This window comes from Rhamphochromis longiceps, linkage group LG3 (genome assembly GCF_057381845.1).
Source record: "Rhamphochromis longiceps isolate RC_006_pf linkage group LG3, R_longiceps_female_GT1.1, whole genome shotgun sequence".
NCBI lineage: Eukaryota > Metazoa > Chordata > Actinopteri > Cichliformes > Cichlidae > Rhamphochromis > Rhamphochromis longiceps.
In genome coordinates this window covers 36,711,913-36,733,830 of record NC_140559.1, presented here as the reverse complement: position 1 = coordinate 36,733,830, position 21,918 = coordinate 36,711,913, and the positions used below count along the sequence as shown (strand labels likewise).

The 21,918-nt window shown below is 40.9% G+C and overlaps 1 protein-coding gene and 2 non-coding genes across 3 annotated transcripts in view; 1 reads left to right on the top strand and 2 right to left on the bottom strand.

Moving 5' to 3' along the window:
- htr2cl1 (5-hydroxytryptamine (serotonin) receptor 2C, G protein-coupled-like 1) overlaps positions 1–20,786 on the bottom strand; it is a 33,881-nt gene extending 13,095 nt beyond the window's left edge. Inside the window, exons 1-2 of the mRNA XM_085402389.1 lie at positions 20,259–20,786; positions 4,256–4,456 (exon numbers count right to left, since the gene is read on the bottom strand). Coding sequence (XP_085258515.1) covers positions 4,256–4,456; positions 20,259–20,682 — 625 coding nt within the window. The 5' untranslated portion in view covers positions 20,683–20,786. The remainder of the gene's footprint in view (positions 1–4,255; positions 4,457–20,258) is intronic.
- trnak-cuu (transfer RNA lysine (anticodon CUU)) lies at positions 6,045–6,117 on the bottom strand. Its single transcript has one exon. It is a non-coding gene; the product is annotated as a tRNA-Lys (tRNA).
- On the top strand, positions 13,487–13,559 carry trnak-cuu (transfer RNA lysine (anticodon CUU)). The gene has a single exon. It is a non-coding gene; the product is annotated as a tRNA-Lys (tRNA).
- Positions 20,787–21,918: the final 1,132 nt, after the last annotated feature.

Sequence of the window (21,918 nt, the reverse complement as noted above, 5' to 3'; positions counted from 1 at the left end):
AGAAAAGTAAAAACCTACCTGCTATCTGGAGGCATCAATCAACTCAGTCTGTCAATGTAGCTCACAGGAAGTAATCCCTGTCAGCAAAACAACTTTTTATCTGATGGAAGAATGTATTATGTAGGAAACTATTAAAAGACTCATAAATACTATTTTCCCTTTTAAGATGGATCACTCAATCATCTTTGGTTAGGAGTAGATTGTTTTCCACATAAAAGGGCATAAAAGAATAAAGAAAGTGAAAAGAAGCACTATATAAAACTTTAATGATGTTTGATCTCTTTTCTTCAACTCGGGCAAAGAAATACATGTTTTTTTTGTATCAGTGTGTGATAAGATGAAAAAACTGCAGATAACTAAGTTGAGTCCTGGAATCGATACAGCTTGTGTTTTACCTTTTGGGACTTTTTGACCGAGCCACTGTGAGCACATAGCTTGGCACCCTTTTTGGCCTTAAGCACTCACAAACCAACTTATTTGTCAACACGAGGCTAGCTGTTGATAGTCTCAACAGCTTTAACCTTTAATAAAATGTTTCATCATTAGGACACGACCGAACATTTAATTGCATCCAACCAAAAGATAACAAACCTTTGCCCTTCATTAGACGCTTTTTGATTCACTTGTTTCTTAGTGAAACACGTATTAAATCCCCACACGGGAAACCTGATAGCCTGTGGATTTTGTTCTGTGACACCGTGACTTTAAATGCAGCAACAATCGATGCCCAGGTGGAGTTTATGCACGCATGCAGTGACTTTGCATAGCTGCTTTGGGGGTCGAGGACATACAGTAGCAGTACGCACTTTCACCCTTGTATGTGTGTGTCAAGACTTGAAGCCCTCGCGGGTGTTAAAGGGCTCAGAACAACATCAACAGGAGCCGGAGGTCAGACAGAGTGAGGGAGGGTTGAGGGAAAAGTTTTAAAAGTCATTTGATCCCTCATCACTTTCCTCACAGGGAGGTCATACTTTCCTCTGTGCAACACACGCCCCCTGTGGCTCAGGGGGTTTGGAAAGCGTATCTAAAACCGGAAGGTCGCTGTTTTGATCCCTGATCTGTCCTAATCTGCCACACTGGTTGCTTTGCATGTAAGACGGTGACATCCCGACAGCTCTGTGCCATTTATACCACTGCTGAGAGCGCAGGTACCAGAGACTAGTCTGCAACCTCCTGGCAAAGAACGATCTCTAAAGAAAAGTGAGACTGATAGTGAGCGGTTCCTGTTGGAAAGCAGTTGCTAAAGTTTCAGTCACGGAAGACTGGAAAGTAACCCTCCTTTCCCCCCACCCTAAGCTGCTTTTGCAAGCAGCTCTTCTTTACTTTGAAGGCAAACAATTTCCATTTATATCCAAACCACGGGCAACCGCAGCAAGCTGACAGTAACCAAAGCAATCTAGCTTGAGACATATTTTCCTTGCTGATAGGGGACTCACTGACTGGTTTCTACACCTGTGCGACTGACGCCATATGCCTGAATTATGCTTCAGCTGCGAATCTACTCCTTAACCTACAATGTAACTGCAGAATCTCAATCAGGCCTTAGCCAGTGCGTTTAAAATTGAGAGTTGGGAGCGAGGCATGTCTTTTATATTGCCTAAACCTGTTTCGTCATGACGCAGATGGCAAAGGATGTTTTGTGCATCATTTCGAGATGCCAGTGATTTTTACAAAATGTCAGTATTTGACTCCCAGTAGGGAGACAGTGGGTTGAGAAGTATGTGTGGTGGGAAGCTCTTGCTTGCGACAGCATGAGAAGATTTAAACACCCTTGGCTGAGCTGTAATGTTACCCAGCTGCAGGTGCAGTTCAGCAGAGAGGAAGCAGCTTTTAAATGAAACCGGGTTGTGATTTCTTAAAGAGAAATTGTTGCTGAGATGAATTTTTCCTGATTCAAAATTTGGCAAGAGAATCATATCTACACCTATTTATGAACATTATAAAAGCAAGAGGAAAAAATATGTCGAATTGTTTTTTGGGGGTGTACTGTCCCTTTAAAATAACAACGAAAAATAAAAAAAAAAAATCATAAGACTATATGAGATGACTGCTTTTACTCCAGCAAAGCCACAATTCCCTCTAAAATCCTTGTGGTAAAACATTTAAAGTCATCTTTTAGGAATCCACATATGAATGTTGACTTGCAGTGTGTATATATATATATGAAGTGTCAATAACTCTACGGCATATCTTCTGGCTACCTTTAACAATTACATTTCAAGATGACAAAATTAATTTATTCGCATATTTTCGTCCTAGCTTCTAACAAAATCAAATAAGAAAAGTGCTGCGATCACCTTTGGGGAGTAAAAAGTCTGTGATGCAAATCACTTCCAACTGTAACAACACACAGCCAGACGCTTTGAGCGTCAACAAACTGAGAGGGTTCCCACTGCTTCATAAAGTCAGGAGGGGCACTGATAGGACCTTTGGAGACACTGCGAGGGGGATTCTGAAAAGTCATTAAATTTAACAACAGTCATCAGTCTCGAAACTCTCCATGTGTACCTGTAGGGGTCGGCTAAATTAACAGTGGTGCAATATAAAAATCCAGTCTTGCAGTTGACCACAAAACGACACAAAGGTAGAATGTATTTTCTTCATTGTGCTCATTTATAGATGTGTGAAGATGAAAGGCCAGTTCACTGAATTAAAGAAAAAAAGAGAAACAACCCCAGCGCAAAAGCAGAACGTGTTCAGAGACTAATTAACTCACAGATAATATCCAGAAAGGTTTAGATCAGGGGTCCCCAATCCCAGTCCACGAGGGCCGGTGTCCCTGCAGGTTTTAGATCTCACCCTGGGTCAACACACCTGAATCACGTGATTAGTTCATTACCAGGCCTCTGGAGAACTTCAAGACATGTTGAGGAGGCAATTTCTCCATTTAAATCAGCTGTGATGGATCAAGGACACATCTAAAACCTGCAGGGACACCGGCCCTCGTGGACTGGGATTGGGGACCCCTGGTTTAGATCATGGAATCTAAACCAGGAGCTCTAACTGATGACTTGTCTGTGTTCTTAGTGCGTCAACAAAGATTTTTAGACTTTTCAACCATTATCACTGTGCACACTTACAGATTTCTTAACACATTTACAAATCTGATTGCACATGCTCACACAGACAAATTGTTTTGCTACAGTAACAGCCTCATATACTTCATGTTTTTCTTGATTAACAACACCAATCAACATGGTGGGATGAGTCAAAGATGTTGGTCTGTAAGCGCTTTGTCACGAGTTGTTAACAAAGTCGTAAAGTCATAAAACTCTGGCCGTCCCTTATGGCGGCACATTTACATAACAGTTCATTCAAATAAAAGATTTGCTCTGTCCTGTTTATATAGTTTAGCCTGAAAAAAAGGCTGTATGGTGGAAGACTTGGTACATAGATGTCCAGTCCTTCACAAGTCTTTGGCAAAACCACTTGCTGTCCTAGCCTCTGTAAACAGTTTGCTGCTGAGTTTATGTGCTGAGCCACAAATCTTTGGTCATAGGAAGTAAAAAATATAAGTGTATTTTGTTAATCTGAGTTGGAGACTATGTTTCAAAAAGGAAGTGGTGCGCTCACTAAACAATGACTTGTGGTTTACATGACATTAACCAGTGAGCAAGCCGTTTCACTCTTGTCCTCATCACTTCCATTTTTTTTTAAACCAAGATGGTGACGGTGAAAACAACCGTGTCGAGGCTTCAAAACATGGCTTCACAAACTGTACGGTTACATTGTAACCTTGGTTCTCTGAGTGAGAGACTATCTCTCCACTCTGTACATATGGAGTATGTAGCGGAGTGGAGAGATAGTCTCGATATGATAGAGAATAATGGATGATGTCATGGTAGTTACGTGTATCTTTTACACTAATTTGCTAAACCAGTATCTGTCTGCTAACCAGCTGTCTGTTAGCCAGCTACTCATTAAACCTGACCACTTCTGTGATGTTGGTGCCTTTTGGAGCAGTCTTAATGTGATAATTTGGCAAATAATATGGTTTTCTGCACGGGTAATTTAACTAACAGTCCATCCTAAAGCCTGTGCAGCAGTTTTGTTGGCTGAAATTGGAGTATTTGTGATATTCATGTTGTCAAGTGGCCTCCACCTCTTGACACCATGAATATAAACAGCACAATTATGTATAATTACGCCATCACTTACACTTCTAACTAACTGAAATATTTTTAATTAGGAATCTAACAGAGCCTGTGGAAAAGGAGCCAAATCTACATTTATGTATTAACATGCAAATGCTGACCTATAGATATGGTCCACACTGCAGCGATCTTCATCATGGCTTTGGTTCTAGAGTTGAAGCGGCTATGCTCTATAGGGTTGCGGATGGCGACGTATCGGTCGAGGGAGATGGCGCAGAGGTGCATGATGGAGGCAGTGGAGAACAGCACGTCCAGGTAGATCCAGATCGGACACAGAGCGCTGGGGAGGGGCCAGGCGTAGTCTGGAAGAATTGAGAGAGAACATGAAAGATTACCGTGATGTAAATAATAATAAGCTGCCTGTTGTTTTTTCATGGGCAGCGGTTGCTGCTCTTGACTTTAAAAGCAGTAATTCATTTTTTTCAATCGATTCTAGGAGTCTGGCTGAGTGAATGGCATCAGGGTTAGCAGACTTTGAGGGCTTAAGATGCAGCATGGAGAGGCTGACTAAATGTTAATTAATTAGAGTACATCAAAGGGAGAATGAAAATTACATGCAGCTCCAAGTTTCTGTGAAAAATCAGATAAATGTGATAGTTTGATTACAGCATTTCTCTGGTTTATTGTAAAAATTATGATTAGGCTTAGGCGGAGTTATTTAGATGTCTAATTTAATGGCTGGGAATTAGATTTTAAGAGTAGATTATCAGTTTGCATATCAATGAACCCACTATGAATATAAGGTTTAATTTAGATTGTGTTTTATGTCCCATAGCTATCATCTGTACAGGGCGATTACACCAAAATTATGTGTGAAAATCAGTATTTGTATAAGTATGTGCTTTTGTGATGCAGGTGTAGTTGTTGTTGTAGCCTGAGGTTTATTGCTTCTTGCATCCTTAAAAAATGAATCTAACAAAGAGGAATAAGGGATTAGCCCCGATTCTAAAGAGATAACTGATTCAATAAAAAGTTGAACTTGTCAATAACAAATTACAATGACAATATTTCAAACAAACAAGGATGAAAAAAAGATTAAAAAAAGACAATACTGGAGAGAACATGTGATTATGTAAATAGCAATGAGATTCAATCATTTTAGCTTTAAATAGTTGATGAACCACCTTAAAATCTGATGCGAGGGTGCCCAAAGACTTAATCCTAAACTGACCAAATTCTTACAAATTTCAAAATGCCCCAGTTACACTTTGGGTTGTGCATGTTTGAAAAAATTCACTACAGTCTTGTAAATCATGCCCACTGACCTTAACCTAAGTGCTGATTGGCTCACAGAGCTGCTAGCATGACTGCTACTAAATTGTTTTTCTTAATGGCTCCTTGTATCATTATACTTGCATTTTGCCACTACTTAGCAAAATGTATTGCCGCAGACTGAAAACAACAAGGCTTTGCAGAAGCCAAGAACTAGCTGCAGTCTTTGAGTTTTGTATTCCCACTCTAAGCATTCGTTTTAAAGACCACTCTGAATACAAATGCATTTTTTACAAACCATTATGATGAGGCACCTCAAAACATTTGAATGGAAGACTTTGCTAAAAACATTCAGGACACAAAAGCCGCAAATTATTCAGATACATGAAAGATTTATTTCATGTATTTATTAACAGGAAAAATGAAAGTTGTTAAATAAATTCTCAGACTATCAAGAATGTTCAATTTTTCCTCATAGTCAAGGTTAGCTACAGGGATTTGAAAGACAGCAGGCTCGTACTTACTGGGTTAGTATGAATCAGGGCTGCTAACAAGATGCAGTCAACTGATCATTAGCAACTGTGAACTCTCTCAAGCAGTTTTTTCCAGCATATTTGTTAGATGTATGTAGTAGGCCAATCTTAATAGAACTTACCACAAAGTCAGAAGAAACAGCTACACCTGACGTGGGGCTTGAACCCACAACCCTGAGATTAAGAGTCTAATGCTCTACCACCTGAGCTAGCCATGCCTACATCTGAAAGTCTACCAGTGTCATTCGGGATGCTAAATGTTAAAGTTCATGACCCATTAGAAAAAGACTTAACAACCTGGGTTATACAACTGTACAAAAAACTATTCTAGAGTCAAATGGTAGGTCATCTGTGTGACAGCTAAAGCTTGGCTGAAGCTGGGCCATGCAACAAAACAATGGTCCAAAGCAAAGCAGCAAAAAGAAAAGAATCAAGATGTTGCAATGGTCTAGTCCAGATATCATCCTGATTGAAATGCTGTGGCAGGACCTTAAGAGAGCTGTGCACAAATGAATGCCCACAAACCTCAATGAACTCAAGCAAAGCTGTAAAGAAGAGCAGGCAAGAATTCCTGACTGATAATAAAGTCACCTCACAAAGAAACAAATTCAGTTTATTGCTTCTAAAAGTGGCTCTACTGAATTATGGGGTGCACTTCATTTTTCATGAGCACATAGAGAACCGTATAAGAACAAACGACATTGATTTGCTTGTCTCTCACCAACCTAACTGGAGTGTCGACCAATAGCCCAGAGTGACTGTGCTGGGCGTGAAACAAGACATTAAAAGTCAAACAAAGATAAAAGAAAAGCATTCCTGACCACAGTGGGCTCAATTTACCTCCCAGCAGGAAACAGAAGCTAGCATCCGATGCACAGTTTGTGAAACTAAAATCAGATCAGCTTTCTTTTTTTTCTTTTTTCTTTTTCAGTGATGCTGTACGATCCCAGAGGGTGAATTCCTCTTTTATCTCTCCCTGCGCTTGGAGATCAAAGGTCAAATCTAGTACCAGTGTGATACCCTGTAGAGCTACTAGCTAGTCAGTCTCCCCTCGCTGATTTGTTGGGTGAGCAGTTTGGGGTCGTTGGGAATAAAATCGCTCTCTGCCATCTCAGCGTTGGGCCCATGTACACCCCCTGGGATAACAATACAGCAGCTACAAACACACGTGAGGGAGTCAGCAGAGTCCAGCGGATGCGTAATTACAATCAGCAGGTCACACACTGCTTAAACTGGGCTTAAATAATTAGCTTGATTGGCAGGCTGGCTGCTGAGTGGGTTAAAATTATATTCTGGCACTTGCAAGAAAGATACTATTTATTTAAAGAAATGAAACGAGTAAAACCAAACATCAACTACAATTATGCTAACTGCTCGAGGCACGAATGCTCCATTACCGTACTCAGTGTCACAGCTTGCATCCTTCTTGTCTCCTCCGTCTTTTTCAATTGCTTTGGCTCATATCTATTTTCCGTCACTTTCATTTCAAATATCTTTCTAACTGAAATCCGTGCCATTGCTTCCACATTTCAAGGGACTATAGTGCATCACAAATCATCCAGTAAAGGCAATCTTTGATTCTGAGTGATATGTTTCACTTGAATAGCTGTTCTGTTAAGGATAAATAAAAGTGAGCAACACTGATGCTGTGTCATCCTCCTAAAGAGGGCATATACCGCAAAAACTGTCTCTCTGTGCCCGCGGCTATTTATATGAACCGAGGACATGACCTGGGGCCAAACCCGCGAGCGTGTAATCTGGCTGCTTAATTTCATCTCTGATTTGTAGGACGAGCAGCACGTATGTGATGCATGTGGAATGAATCACATGCTTGTTTGTGTGCATGCTGAGTGGGAGGCAGCTTGCATAATGTTTCAGAGGTCAAACGCTTTTTGGGGGGCAGTGCATGACACACACAAACACACAAGGTGTTACTCAGCTGGCTACCGGGTGAGTTAGACTTTCTTCTAAATAGACCGAGTGAAAATAACTGAGTGTTGCAGTCAACTGTACAAAATAGCTGATAATTAAACAGCACTTTTGAATCATCGCACATTTTGTCAGGCTTTGCATAATACGGAAAGGTTATGACGTATGAACAGGTCAGATGGTAGTCAAGAAGGGCGCTTGTGGTGGGAATTTGTGTTGTATTTCTGCTCACTTTAGTTTGATGTAACACTGATTTCCAAAAATTAAAAAAAAGCATCAGCTAGTTTGATCATGGGACGTGTGATGTCCATGAACACGTTCGACCAAATGCTGAACTCCAGAACTGAAAAAAAAGAAGTCAATAACTGCAGTCCCTCCAGTGGCCACTTGAGGCTGACTGAACAAGCAAATTTCTACAGACTACTATTTTAAAATGTCCATTTTTTCACCAGGAAAAAAAAAGAGGCATGTTTACAGTTTGTTACATGAATTAATTTGTTTTTCTAAAAGAAAATCTCCTGGTTTTCAAACTCATGGCCTTCAGCTAACATTTTATAACCTTCTGAGACACTTGTACCTGCAGACAGGGGGAGCTAAGGATTGCTCTGTCTCAGCAACAGCTTCAGATTTTACAGCAATTACATGCTTTTTTAGCATCTTAACTAAATTCTCCATGTTTACCTGACTATATCCCTTGATAAGCATGGAGCTTTGCAAATTTGATTTGGCAGATTTTAATGCCAGATGTCTTTCCTGGCGTTAGACACAAACCCAAGGGGAATTTGTGTCTCTGGCTGGAACTAAATCAGCAAACTATCACTTCCCAAACAAATGTGTTAACCACTATATGTCTGAATTTGTTCTAAAGCCAATGAGCACTGAGCACAGGGCTAGAAGACTAGCACAGAGGATGTCAGGCCCTCAGGTTACCCTCATGATTCTGATTGCTTGGTCACACCAACCATCCTGTTCGCCCTTGCGCGAAGCAGCAGATACTGTTCTACCTGTCCAACCTCTGTAGGGTCCAGGTATCATGTCGCTACCTGAGCCAAATGCAAAACTATTGAAAAAAATAAGAAAAGATGTGGATGGAAGGATTTCAGTGGCCTCCACCTGTAAAACCATTCCTGTTTTGGGGGTTGTCTCATTGTCGTCCCTCTAGTTAATATCATTAATACAACAGCAGCTGAAACTCATTAACAACTTCCTATGTTACTTAACTGACCAGATCAATATCTCAGAAGTTTAACTTACTTGGTGGTATACTTGGAATAACAATGCTCTCTATATTTTTTTGCGCAGTGCACATTCATACAGTATGACACACATCTTTATAAAAACATAAGGCTCCTGGTCCCTTGCTCAAGACTTTATTCCAGCATATTGTGATTTAAAACAGCTATGCCAAACATGTGGCTCTAACCCACAACCCTGAGATTAAGAGTCTCATGCTCTGCCGACTGAACTAGCTGGGCATGCGCCTTGAAAGCTTTTTGTGACATCACCTGAACCACTTTATCAGATTTCATGCACTAGAACTCTTGGAAACTCACTGACATTTACCTTTCACTTCACACGTGTGCACACAGTCTATGCACTCAGCTGACCTCAGTATGTGCTTCACATAACATTTACACACCATGTTGGAAAAATGGGCTTGCCGCCATCAGCTTGAGGCTGGCTCAAAAACCAGAAAAAAAACCATGTTAACAGTTGGGTACAATGGACAGTTTTGGTCTCTATAGCTACTTTTTTTCTTCAAGGCAAATTTAAGAGTTTATCGAACCCATTAATTTGTATTGTGTTATGGCTTAAGGTTGTGGGTTATAAAGTGGATATCCACTTAATAACCTTTGTCTGGGAGTGTTGTCTACTGATGGTAACTGAATCCTTGCTCCATCCAAACATCCTCGATCCCAAGTGGAATTACTGGGCCGGACATTACATCGCCAGCACCACAACAAAGACTCCGGTAGGGGAAGTGGTGGTGGGCTCTGTGCTTATGTGCTTCAGGATCGGTTCCAGATCAGTAGAATAATAGACAGTCACTACTCACTAGACTTAGAGGCCATGTCCACTTAGTGCAGGCCCACTTTATCTACTTCATGTGCTAACGGTAGCCAACGTTACCATTGGTTACATCCTCCTCGATGCTAACGTTAGCTCAGTACTCAACCACTTCCAACTTATCGTCAGGAGGCTCTCAACAGCAGAGAGAGCACCCTGAAGGCACCCATATTGTTGTTGGGGACTTTAATAGGCAAGGCAAGGCAAGGCAAGGCAAATTTATTTGTATAGCACAATTCAACAACAAGGTGATTCAAAGTGCTTTACAGAGACATTAGAAACAAAAACAAATAAAAAGCATGATTTAAAATTAATTAAAACAAGCAAACAAACAAACTAACTAAACACACACATTTCACACCTGTTCGCGCGATCTGAACCCTTATCGTAAGGGGAGCTACCAGTCCTTCTGTGGACGAGCTACTTTCTATTTTAAATTCCCTGAATTTAAAATACTCTCTAGACCCAGTCTAGACCCAGTTGGGGAGCTACCCAGAGCTCTAATCCCACACCTGTTCGCGCGATCTGAACCCTTATCGTAAGGGGAGCTACCAGTCCTTCTGTGGACGAGCTACTTTCTATTTTAAATTCCCTGAATTTAAAATACTCTCTAGACCCAGTCTAGACCCAGCTGGGGAGCTACCCAGAGCTCTAAACCCACTTAACAAACAAACAAACAAACAAACAAACAAACAAACAAAACAGTATATAAAATCAAAACAGATAAAATCAGAACAGTAGATAAAATCAGTAGTTAATGTAAGTTTTGAAATTTAAGCTTAACAAACAAACAAAACAGTATATAAAACCAAAACAGATAAAATTAGAAATAGATAAGATCAGTAGTTAGTGTAAGTTTTGAAATTTAAGCTTAAAAGTGTGGATTTGGTGCTTTATTCAAATGCAGCTGAGAATAGGTGAGTCTTCAACCTGGATTTAAATAAACTGAGTGTTTCAGCTGATCTGAGGCTTTCTGGGAGTTTGTTCCAGATATAAGGAGCATAAAAGCTGAATGCAGCTTCTCCGTGTCTGGTTCTGACTCTGGGAACTGATAAAAGACCGGATCCAGATGACCTGAGGGATCTGGAAGGTTCATACTGGGTCAGCAGGTCACTGATGTATTTTGGTCCTAAACCATTCAGAGCTTTATAGGCCAGCATCAGAACTTTAAAGTCTATCCTCTGACGGACAGGTAGCCAGTGTAAAGACCTCAGAGCTGGACTGATGTGGTCCACTTTTTTGGTCTTAGTGAGGACTCGAGCAGCAGAGTTCTGAATGAGCTGTAGTTGTCTGACTGATTTTTTAGGTAGACCTGTAAAGATGCTGTTACAGTAATCAAGCCTACTAAAAATGAATGCATGGACTAGTTTTTCCAGGTCCTGTTGAGACATCAGATCTTTTATCCTTGAAATATTCTTGAGGTGATAGTAAGCTGACTTTGTTATTGTCTTAATGTGTTTTTCTAAGTTTAGGTCTGCATCCATCACTACACCCAAATTTCTCGCCTGGTTTGTGGTTTTTAGATGTATAGATTGAAGTTCTCTGGTGACCTGTAATCGTTTTTCTTTGGCGCCAAAGACTATTACTTCAGTTTTGTTTTTGTTTAGTTGGAGAAAATTGTGGCACAACCAGTCATTGATTTCCTCAATGCATTTACCAAGAGCCTGTACAGGGCCTCGGTCTCCTGGTGACATTGTGATATATATTTGTGTGTCATCTGCATAGCTGTGGTAGTTTATTTTGTTGTTCTTTATAATCTGTGCCAGTGGGAGCATGTAAATGTTAAACAGAGGGGGTCCCAAGATGGAACCTTGGGGAACTCCACATAATAAGGCATGTTTGAAATTTGTACTCCCCAAATTCCACCACCATGTTATTCCTACCAGGGCAGATGGGACACTGGACCATGTGGACAGTAACATCACTCAACATCATTGCCTACATCCCCCTCCAAGCACCCGGGTCATTAAAACATGGCCAAATGATGCTCTCCTCCAGCTACAGGACTGTTTTGATCTGACAGACTGGTCCATCTTTGAACAGCAGGACTTGGAGACCTTCACTCAGTCTATGTAGTGCTGTGTAAAGAATGTGACTGTGATCAAAACCATCTGGATTTTTCCTAACTGAAAACCTTGTATGATGAGTGAAGTACAGACTTTGATCAGAACTCGTAACTCAGCCTTCAGGTTGAGGGACAGTTCCCTGTACAGCACTGCCAGAGCCAACCTGAGGAGGGGCATCAAACAGGCCAAGGAGGCCTACAGGAGGAGGATAGAGGGCTTCCTCAAGGACAACAACCGTCGCCAGGTGTGGAGAGGCATCCAAGCCCTCACTGACTAAAAAAGGCCCGAGCCTGTATGTCTGTATATGACATATGATAGATGATAATAGGCCTTCTCTGGCTGTGTACATTGGCCTTCTTTCCAGTTTCTTAAAGCACAGACTTTGATGTGTTGAGTTAATTCACTGTTGGGGAAAAATCAGTTTTTTTAAACATGTCTTCTTCAGGAATCTATGTTTCCAGTTTGTGAGCAGAGAAATAGCCTTCAATGAACACTTTGATTGAGTTGACCTTGCATGTCATGCACTTTTTTGGCTGTGTTTTCCTGTCTGTGTAATCTCCTCCTGCCTTAATTTAGTCCATGAGATATCATTTCCTTTCTCTTGCCTTTGTTCCATCTCATTTTCATCCTTACCTAACCATTCTGCCCTCCCCCACATCAATAATTCATAGTTTTGGGTATTTGTTTTATATTTGGCCATAAGACTTGAAGTGAGATACCTTCAAAAATGAGCAGTTTCCTCGCTTCATGTATTATCAGTGTTTTATTATCACGTCTACTGTATGTTTTATCACTGAGCAAACAGAGACCTGAGGAAGGGAAGAAGCCAAATGAATCTGAATTACATTCAGTTGAGATGGCACCATATCTCCCTCCCGTCATAAGGTCTCAATGTGGAGGAAGGGAAAACATGGACAAATTGCTGAAAAGCAGAATGGAAATTAGATCGCGTCTGCAAAACAGAACAAATTATCCTGAAAAACAGAACCATAAGTCTTACCCAGAAGAAGACCTCCGTGTTCTTGCTGTTGCTTTTTTAAACTGTCCTACCAAGAGGAAAAGCATCAGATATTTCTGATAAGTTAAAAGATTTTCACGTTCCTCCCCTCTACTCAATCAATTACTGGTGCAGCTGAAAAAGTTAACTACACAGCAACAAAGTTTGCATACAGGAGAGACTTCAGCTGTGTATGAAAGATGGATGCCCCCACCATGATGAGCAAAGTCCTGTTGTGAAGTGTTGAGCTGTTCTTCTTTGTTGCCGCTGCCTTTGTGTTTTGACAGAAACAGAAGGTAACGAGACAGGTTTGGAACTGGCGTGCAGTATCTCTCAGTGTCTCACACTGAAACTAGCAACTGACACCAAAAGAATCACCAAGAAAGCATTTATTAAAGGAAACCAAGCAAGCTGAAGGGCTGGGACTGTGTTTGGGTTTCGAGGAATGAATATTCGCAATAACAGCTTCCACATCAAATCAGACAGAGCTTTTCTTGCAAGTAAATGCACAACAAAAACACAATGCAGGCCCGGCTAGCTCAGTCGGTAGAGCATGAGACTCTTAATCTCAGGGTCGTGGGTTCAACCCCCGCGTTAGAATTTTAGGACTTTACAGTCTAGTATAAATAATTAACATAAAGTCTGTCTAATTGTGGAAGCTGTTACTGAGAAGGTATAATAATCCACAGTTCCTCCAGTGTGCGGATTACAAGCTGGTGGCTTAGTGGTAAATGACTGGTACTTGATAGGAGCTCTTGCAATGACTTCTTACCACTAGCCTCACTCACACACAGAAGCTTTATTAACCAAAAGTTCACATTCAGAGGATTCATTGACTCCCAAGAATTTATCAACATGCAGACTACAGAATGTGAGGATTCAACCAAAAACCTTCACAATTAGGAGACAACCTCCACTCCTGAATCCACACTAAGATTCAGTATGATGCCCAAAGAATCTTGTTTGTCAGCACCTTACATGAGAGTAAACTCACATAAGTTCTGTCTTGATAGAGAAAAGAGAAACGCCCCACGTGAGGCTTGAACCCACTAACCTGAGCTTAAGCATCTCATGCTCTACTGACTGAACTAGCTGGTATTTTTGCTTGGAGTGTGCAAATTGTTTATCTTGTGTGGAATAAGTGAGCTACCATGGCTCCAGATCTTTAAGAATCTGTGGGCAAGGTACTCATTTGCTACAGTATTATTATTGATAATTTGCTATTATTAATCTCTGGTTGTCTTCCTCAGTGTGTCTTTGTCCTGCCTTCCTCCTGTCAACCCAGCCGGTCATGGTAGATGTCCCTGCCTCCCTCACCCTGGTTTTTCTGGAGGCTTCTTCCTGTTAAAAGGGAGTTTTTCCTTCCCACTGTCGCCAAAGTGCTTGCTCACAGGGAGTCATATGATTGTTGAGGTTTTCTCTGTTTTCTCTGTATTATTGTAGGGTCTTTAACTTACAACACTGATACTGATATTGAACACTGTGTTCTCCCCCCCGATGCACCTGTGTATGAATATTAGCTTGTGTAAGTGCTTAGGCACAGAAAAGAGGCAATGTGTGAACCGGTAGTTGAGGCTTGTAGTAAGAAAGCAGTGTAGAGTGTGGAGTAGAAAAGATCTATGTAAGTTCTAGTACACTCTGTAACGGCAATACATGATTCATGAAGACCTTTATCCATGGATAAATGGTGCACCATTTACACCCAACAGAAGACACAACAAGTTTATGTCTTTGTCTAACTGGAGCCCAGATGCCAACAGTTGGTGTTAGCTGGGTTTCTAGAGATTTATCAGAGATGCACGATTTGATTATGATAATTAAACTCATAATTCCTGTCCAAGAACATTTATCTAATCATTTTATATTACATGACAAATTGCCTGCCGGTATTTGTGTGCGTGTATCCTTGTTATTTTAAAAAGCCTATGCTCCATCAATTTAATTTAATCATCTGGCAATTCCAATTAAAGAAATGCAAACACATATTCTCTAAAAGCTGTGTGTGTGTGTGTGTGTGTGTGTGTGTGTGTGTGTGTGTGTGTGTGTGTGTGTGTGTGTGTGTGTGTGTGTGTGTGTGTGTAAATGTCATGTAGGCCTATGCATTAGAAAGAGAGAGGGTAAAAAACCATTGTTAAATTACCATTCCCTTCATCTTTTATCATGATTGTCATCATCATCATGGAATAATTTATTGTCAGTCGAAATGGTGTGAGAACATTCAGTGACGTGCGAGTGTGTGTGTGTGTGTGTCTGGTCGATCACTCAGTCAGCCGTGAGGATCAATGCAGTCAAGTACCAGTCTGATGGATAACACTGCACGTAAAGATCCAGACTCCACTCAAGTGTGTGTGCGAGCACTGGGTGTGTTTGCAGGGACTCGTGTTCTTCTGTGTAATATAAATGACAGAGAGACAAACAGCCAATCTGTCTCAGTGTGTTTGTGCATCTGAAAGAGCGAAAGGAAAGGACAGACTTGTCAGTGTTTTGTTTCAGTGTGTGTCTGTGTGAAAAATTGATTACCACAGTGAGCAATCAGCGGTGGCTTGAACTAACAGACAGGCACAGAGCGGGCCAGCGAGTGTGTCCGTTGGCCACGCGTGGCCCATTAAGCAGCAATCAACCTTCCCCGTCCTGCTTAGCATTCCAGCAGGATGCCTGCCTGCCACAAAGCCAACACATGACTGTAGTGAATGTGGTCAGGTTTGGCAGGGGAAACAAAAGGCCTGCAGGGCAAAATAAAAGAGTTAGACCGAAGCATGAATATCCACACAGTATGTGCAGAATCACATCTGCATTTTATAAGCTGGGAAGCAAGAATTGATACATTTAAGGTGAATTGAAGTTGGCCTGCAGCATTATTAGTATTTTATTGAACTGCCGTAAAAGTAGCGGACATAAAAGAAAGATTTAGAAACAGGTGGGTTAGAGGCTGATATATCTTTATCTCCAGTGTGAGCATGACTTCAGAAACAAAGAACCAGGAAAGCTTAAAACCACTTCATCTGTTCTGCTGATATCTGTCCACTTATACCAGCTCTTTTGCCGGTATAACCCTTCTTCTACTTACATTATGGGTCAACAGAGTGGATTATATGCCTTCATCTCACAGTATCCCTAGCATCCTCCTCTGTCACACCGACAATCTTCATGTCTTCACTGCATCCATGAATCTTCCCTGAGCTATTCCTCTTTTCCTTCCTCTTCCTCTTTGAGTGTCTCTACATACAACCGGATAAGTTTGTAATACTTCTTATGTCTTCCTGGAGAAAACTCGTTTCGCCTTCTTCTTCTAAAGCTGCGCTGATGTAGAGATTTTGTTGTTTAGGAGAACACTGAATTGAGTATGGCGCATAAACGACGGGGGTATAAATGATTTTGACGCCAGGATATAACCAGGGTGGTGATCGTAAAGAAGGAAAAAAACTTTTGGACAGTCCTACTGCGTTATTAGTTAACGCAAGATACATGGAGGGGTTAATGTATAAAAGCCTTTATTGTATTTGTTTATATATGGGGGATGGAAGAAATATGGCAAAACGTTCTTCTCTAAATAATGTTTAGACGATAGATTGATTAATTTTGGTTTATATTTGAGATAAAGAATACATCTTTCTCATTCTCCTATATGCCTCTTGCCTTATTATAACTCATACAGATGAATCCCACCTCATGAAGATGACCTCAATAAACTGTCTTTCACTGATCTCCTGTTTTCTCCTTTGCCTTCTTTTTCCTCGTGTTTGTGCTTTTTCTGCCCTGTCTGCTGGTATCTCTGCCTCCAGAGCTGCATGTTTCTAATCTGAAGCCACCGGCCTCACTGACCTGCTGAGTGTCTATCGCTGTATTGTTTGTTGCCTCTCTTCCTCACTCTTCTTTTCTGTCTCCAATCTCACCCTTACCACAACCGTTTGAGACAGATGGCCATCATCCTTGAGCCTGATTCTGTTGAAGTTTTCTCTTTGTTAAAGGAGAAGAGGTTCCACACATCCTCACTAACCCACACACCTACACAGCCCCTTCTATTCTTTTATTTTTCCCCCCACCTTTTATTCTTTAAAACAGGTCTTAAAGTCTTTCACGACTCCTGTCAAAACTCCTGGTTCATGTTCAGGGTCCTTGATTCACAATTGATTAAAGCCGTGCATCTGCAGCTGTGGGATGTGAGAATGCAACAAAAGCTGAGATTGTGACATTGTGTCGAGGTATGATTAACTTTCCAAGAAAAATAAAGAAAGCTATTCATCATCATGTTTTCTGAGGTAATTTGATTATTAAATCAGCTGAACTAAGGCGTCTAAAATTCTTAAACTTAAAATGTGATCAAACTCAATTACAATGGTGTAATTAAATTCATGTGACTTATCCTTTGGCTTTTGACTTGTTAGTTCTACTGCTTGAAGCACTGCTCACGCAAGATGATGAAACTGATGATGACTGCTTAAGTTTACTTTTCCTTTTATCCAATTAGTTTGCATACTTTGTTTGCATGCTTCATCAAATTTCACAGTGAAAACCTCAAGTTCTGACCTGTTACAAGTCCTAATGATTAATTTCATGGTAAGCTTTTGCAGAAAGGGCTGCGCTGCTGTCATCACTGTTAAAAACATTGTATATTCTTCTATTCTACTAAGCTCTTAAAGCCCGAGTTACACATGCCTGGAGAATGGTTGTATTTCCTCCTAGCACTAACCAACTACTGGTGGCGAAACTTGTGTGACACAAACCAGAAATGAAGAGCATTTGCCTTCAAGGCAAGTTGTGCCTTACTGCTGCAACCAACACGTTTCAAAAAGTGCAACGTTTACTTTGAACGTAAAAGTTCTTCATTTACATTTAGCCTCAAATCTTCACAAATCCACTTTGACTTAGCAACCAGTTTGCAAGTATTTGCAAACTGGTTGGCATCTTCCATGCAAACTACTGGAGACCAGAGCATTCTGCTATTGACCGACGCAGTTTCCAATGCAGCACTGCATACCTCTTTGACACCAATTTAGTATTAGCCAGCAAACTCCAGCAACCACTTGCCAATTTGTTGTGGAATACAAATCTTTCCATAGCGACTGGATGGCTGCAACCCCTTGCAACCAGTCTGGGAATATTAATTTTTCCATGAGTTTGCAGACCAGTCTCTAGGCTTCTGTGACTGAGGACTAACATCCACCAGAATCCCCACTGAATGAGGGTTAGGATTAGTTTGCGTTTTGCTAAGGAAGCCTAGTTTTGGAAACTAGAAGATCTGATCAAATTTCTATAATTCCACACAAAGGGCAAATCCTGCCTTAATCGTTGCCAGCAACATGGTAGCTGTAAAGAGGTCAAAGTAGCCACACTATGGGTTTCATTAATTTCTGTCATATATTTTGTCACAGTGGCATTTTCAAAACATGGCCACAGTTTCAAATAATGAGGTCAGAGTATATATTCAAGCAATCTCCGTGAACCAAAAGCTCAAGTCCTCTATGCACTTGGTTTCACTACAACTATTGTCTCTACTTAACTGTGGGCATGTAGCACAGAAGCCCCACCCACATGCTATTCAAATTGTGAGGGGCAGCCAATCAGAACAAAGTTGTCTTAAAAGGAGATGGAAGGGAGCTCAAACACACTGCTTTAGAGTGAATGAACTGCAGAAAAGCTAAATGATAAAAAAAGATTATTTTAAAACGTAAATCACGCAAAGACACTCCAGTGCAGTCGAATAATAAAAACATGGGTCTAGAAACAATGAGCATTATAGCTACCCTTTAAAAAGGTATATCGTGCACAGCATCCCTGAAAATATACCTTCATAAATGTCCTCACGTTTCTCAGATTACTGAACAGATTAATCAAAAATCTTTAAAATATGGCTTCATACGATTGGAAGTATGATATTAGCCAAAAAACATAGACACATTTATTATAAGGCGCTAAGAGTTCTTGGAAGCCGGTGATGTGAGCACTGAGAAAGAATGCTGTCACTGAAACCTGTAAAGGTCACCATCTGTTTATCTACATCTCTGAAACAGATTTTCTCACTGACTATCAGCTCTGTGATCGTCTCTGTGATGGTGACATTTACAGGTATGAAGTAGGAAATGTACCTCCCTCCTGAGGCGTTCACGTCGAGAGCTAGCTGAAACATTAGAAGAAGACAGTCTATCTTTAATCGAATGTTTTCACACGTGCTTGGGGAATGCACATATCCTATTATGCTAATGTGGGCGTTCATGCAGAATCCTGGCATGGACACTGGAAGCAAGAACAGCAGTAAAAAGCTGGTATGAAATTGCAATTATTAAGCTGGCATCCTCCGGCTTTTGATTCACTTGCAAAATAACAGTGTGCGCCGTCTCAGAGAAGTAATAATCATTTCAATAACTGCACGGAAAAATGTTTTTTAATGATGGCAGGCGCATGTCAGTGTGCTGACAACAGCTGGCAAGTGGGGGGATATTTGAGATCAGGTGCAGATTGTCTAAAGATTGAGATTTATAGGGATGAATCTGGCTTTTTATTATTAAAGGAGGGGCTGTAAAGAAGTGAATACATAATTACAAACACTTAAGGAAAGTGGATCATCTGTTTTGCTATTCTTTCAAAGTCGGTACGAGTAATTTACAAGTTCCTTTTGACTGTACTGAGCTTACTGAGAATGTAGGAGTAATGTAGTTTCTCAGTTTGCAGCAATTTTTCCACCTTCTCTTTGATTTTTCAGCCTGAAGCTACAAAACTAGAAAAGCGTCATTTAAATGTTTAAGTGGTCAGTTTATCTTCACTGCAAACACTAATTTACTAAGTTATCCTAAATGATATCAGCTGGTCTGATCACAGGTTGCACTATGTCCGTGAACACATCCGATCAAGTGCTGAGATCACGGCACACAAAGATGATGATTGACTCTTGAATCATTCTTAAATGGCTAAAACAGAAAAAGAAAAGAAAAATGGAAAAAAAAAAAAATCAAAGATACAGAAAGTAAAATGAACGACTTTTTTTGGGTGCTGTCAGCATTAATCTCGTTAAAATGACGTTAACGCCATAACCGCATTTACGTGGCAAATCTCCATTAACTCGCTAACGGAGATTTGACGCCTTAAATGCGGTTATTGCATTAACGGCATTTTAACGAGATTAACGCTGACAGCAATAACATATATACTTACATATAAACCAAACCAACTCATCCAATTGTTCACTGATGTTTTAAAGTTGCGTAAGACTATAAATATGCTACTGTCAGCAGAGATGAGTTGTGAATTTTATTTGTATATAAGTGTTTCATGCTGATGTCATTTATGGGTACCATAAACTTACCATAGAGGATGTTGATAAGAGAGATTGGCATAACCAGGATCCCTACGAGCATGTCCGCTACAGCCAGTGACCTCAGAAAGAAGTTGGTGGCATTCTGGAGCTTCTTTTCCAGCGACACCGCGAGGATGACCAGAATGTTTCCGCCGATCGTCAGCGCAATGATGACGAGTATGAGCAGTGCTGGCCAGTTCTTCTCTTTGATAACCGCCCTGCTCACAGACTCCTGGGTTGTTAAATTATCCAGACCTAAACTCATGCCGGAAGCACCACCACCTCCGCTGCTGCTTCCAAGTCCTATCCCCCATGGGAGGGTTTGATTGAGATCTAAGGGGTTGTTGCTCGGCCAAGCCATTCGACTCCCGACCTCCAAGGAGGATGTGGTTGTCCCGAACCCGCCAAGAAGAGCCCTTGCTGGGCCACCCATTTCAAAGAGAGATTACTGGAGATTGGACAATCTGCTTCAGAAGCATACAGAAGAAGAAGCTGCACTCAAAATTAAGGGACACTTCTCTGAAGGATATCACCTAAGAGTTGATCAGATGGGATGGGAAGAAAGCAGGATAGGGAGAAATCTGGGGGATTGTGAATGACAGGGAAGCTGGGGCAGGGGGATAGGGAAGAAGCAGCTACAAGGGCTCTTGGTTTTATTATTGTGTTTTAATAAATCTTGCTAGTTCCAAACAGCCTCAAATTGTTCTGTTAGGCTTGTATCTCCCATTACTGGCCAACAAATCATTGCCAGGGAGTTCTCAAGGTATATGCTGAGCAAAACTGTCCCGAGTTGCTTTTTGGTGTTCAGCCACATCTACATCCAAGTGGAAGTGAGACTTTAAGAGTTTTTAATTTAGAGCTGGAAATTGGATGACTCATATCCATGGCTCCGGGCCACCATCGTCCTCTGTCCACCCAATCGCTGTAGTCCGTTTGCCACAGGGTGTCAGTCGGTTTCAGTATCTGCATTCAGCTTTGAACCTTGCTGTTGTGAACGGACATATCTGAGGTGTTTATCCGAGATGATGGTGAGGGCGAACTGCGGAAAGAAGCAATGGAAGAAAAAAAAAAGAATCAGATCATCTAATTTGAACTTCCTGCATGCACAAGTTGTTTTCACCCAGTCATTCATGATTTGAGAATAAATCAAACCTCTCTCTCTTACATTCCTTCTGGTCTGTCTTGATATATTCTTGATATATCCCCCCTTTTCGATTACTTTCCTTCCATCCATCTACTCCATTCACCCACTCCTCTCCCTCAGTCTTACTCAATAAATTTCCATGCTTTCCTTCTCTAAATCTTTTGAGCTTTCATCCATTTCTTCTTCCCTCTTCAGCCATCCATCAGCGCGCCCACTCAAATCTTCTTCTGTCCTGCATTTTCTCCGCTTCCTTTGCCCTCCAAGTGATTCTCCACCAGACTAATTTAGACTTTGTCCACACTCCTCAAAAAAAGGTCTGAAAAGAACGTTAAACATTGTACTCATTCAAAAATATACTAAAGATAAAAATCCAACAGATGCTTTGATGTTTACTCCTTCACATCACAGCATGTGTGTGTGTGTGTATGTATGGCTCTCCTCTCTATTTACCCTTACCAGTCAGGCAGCTTAGTGATTTAGCACCTCATAAATGTCTTCAAGGAGAGTTTATGTGTGTGTGATAGT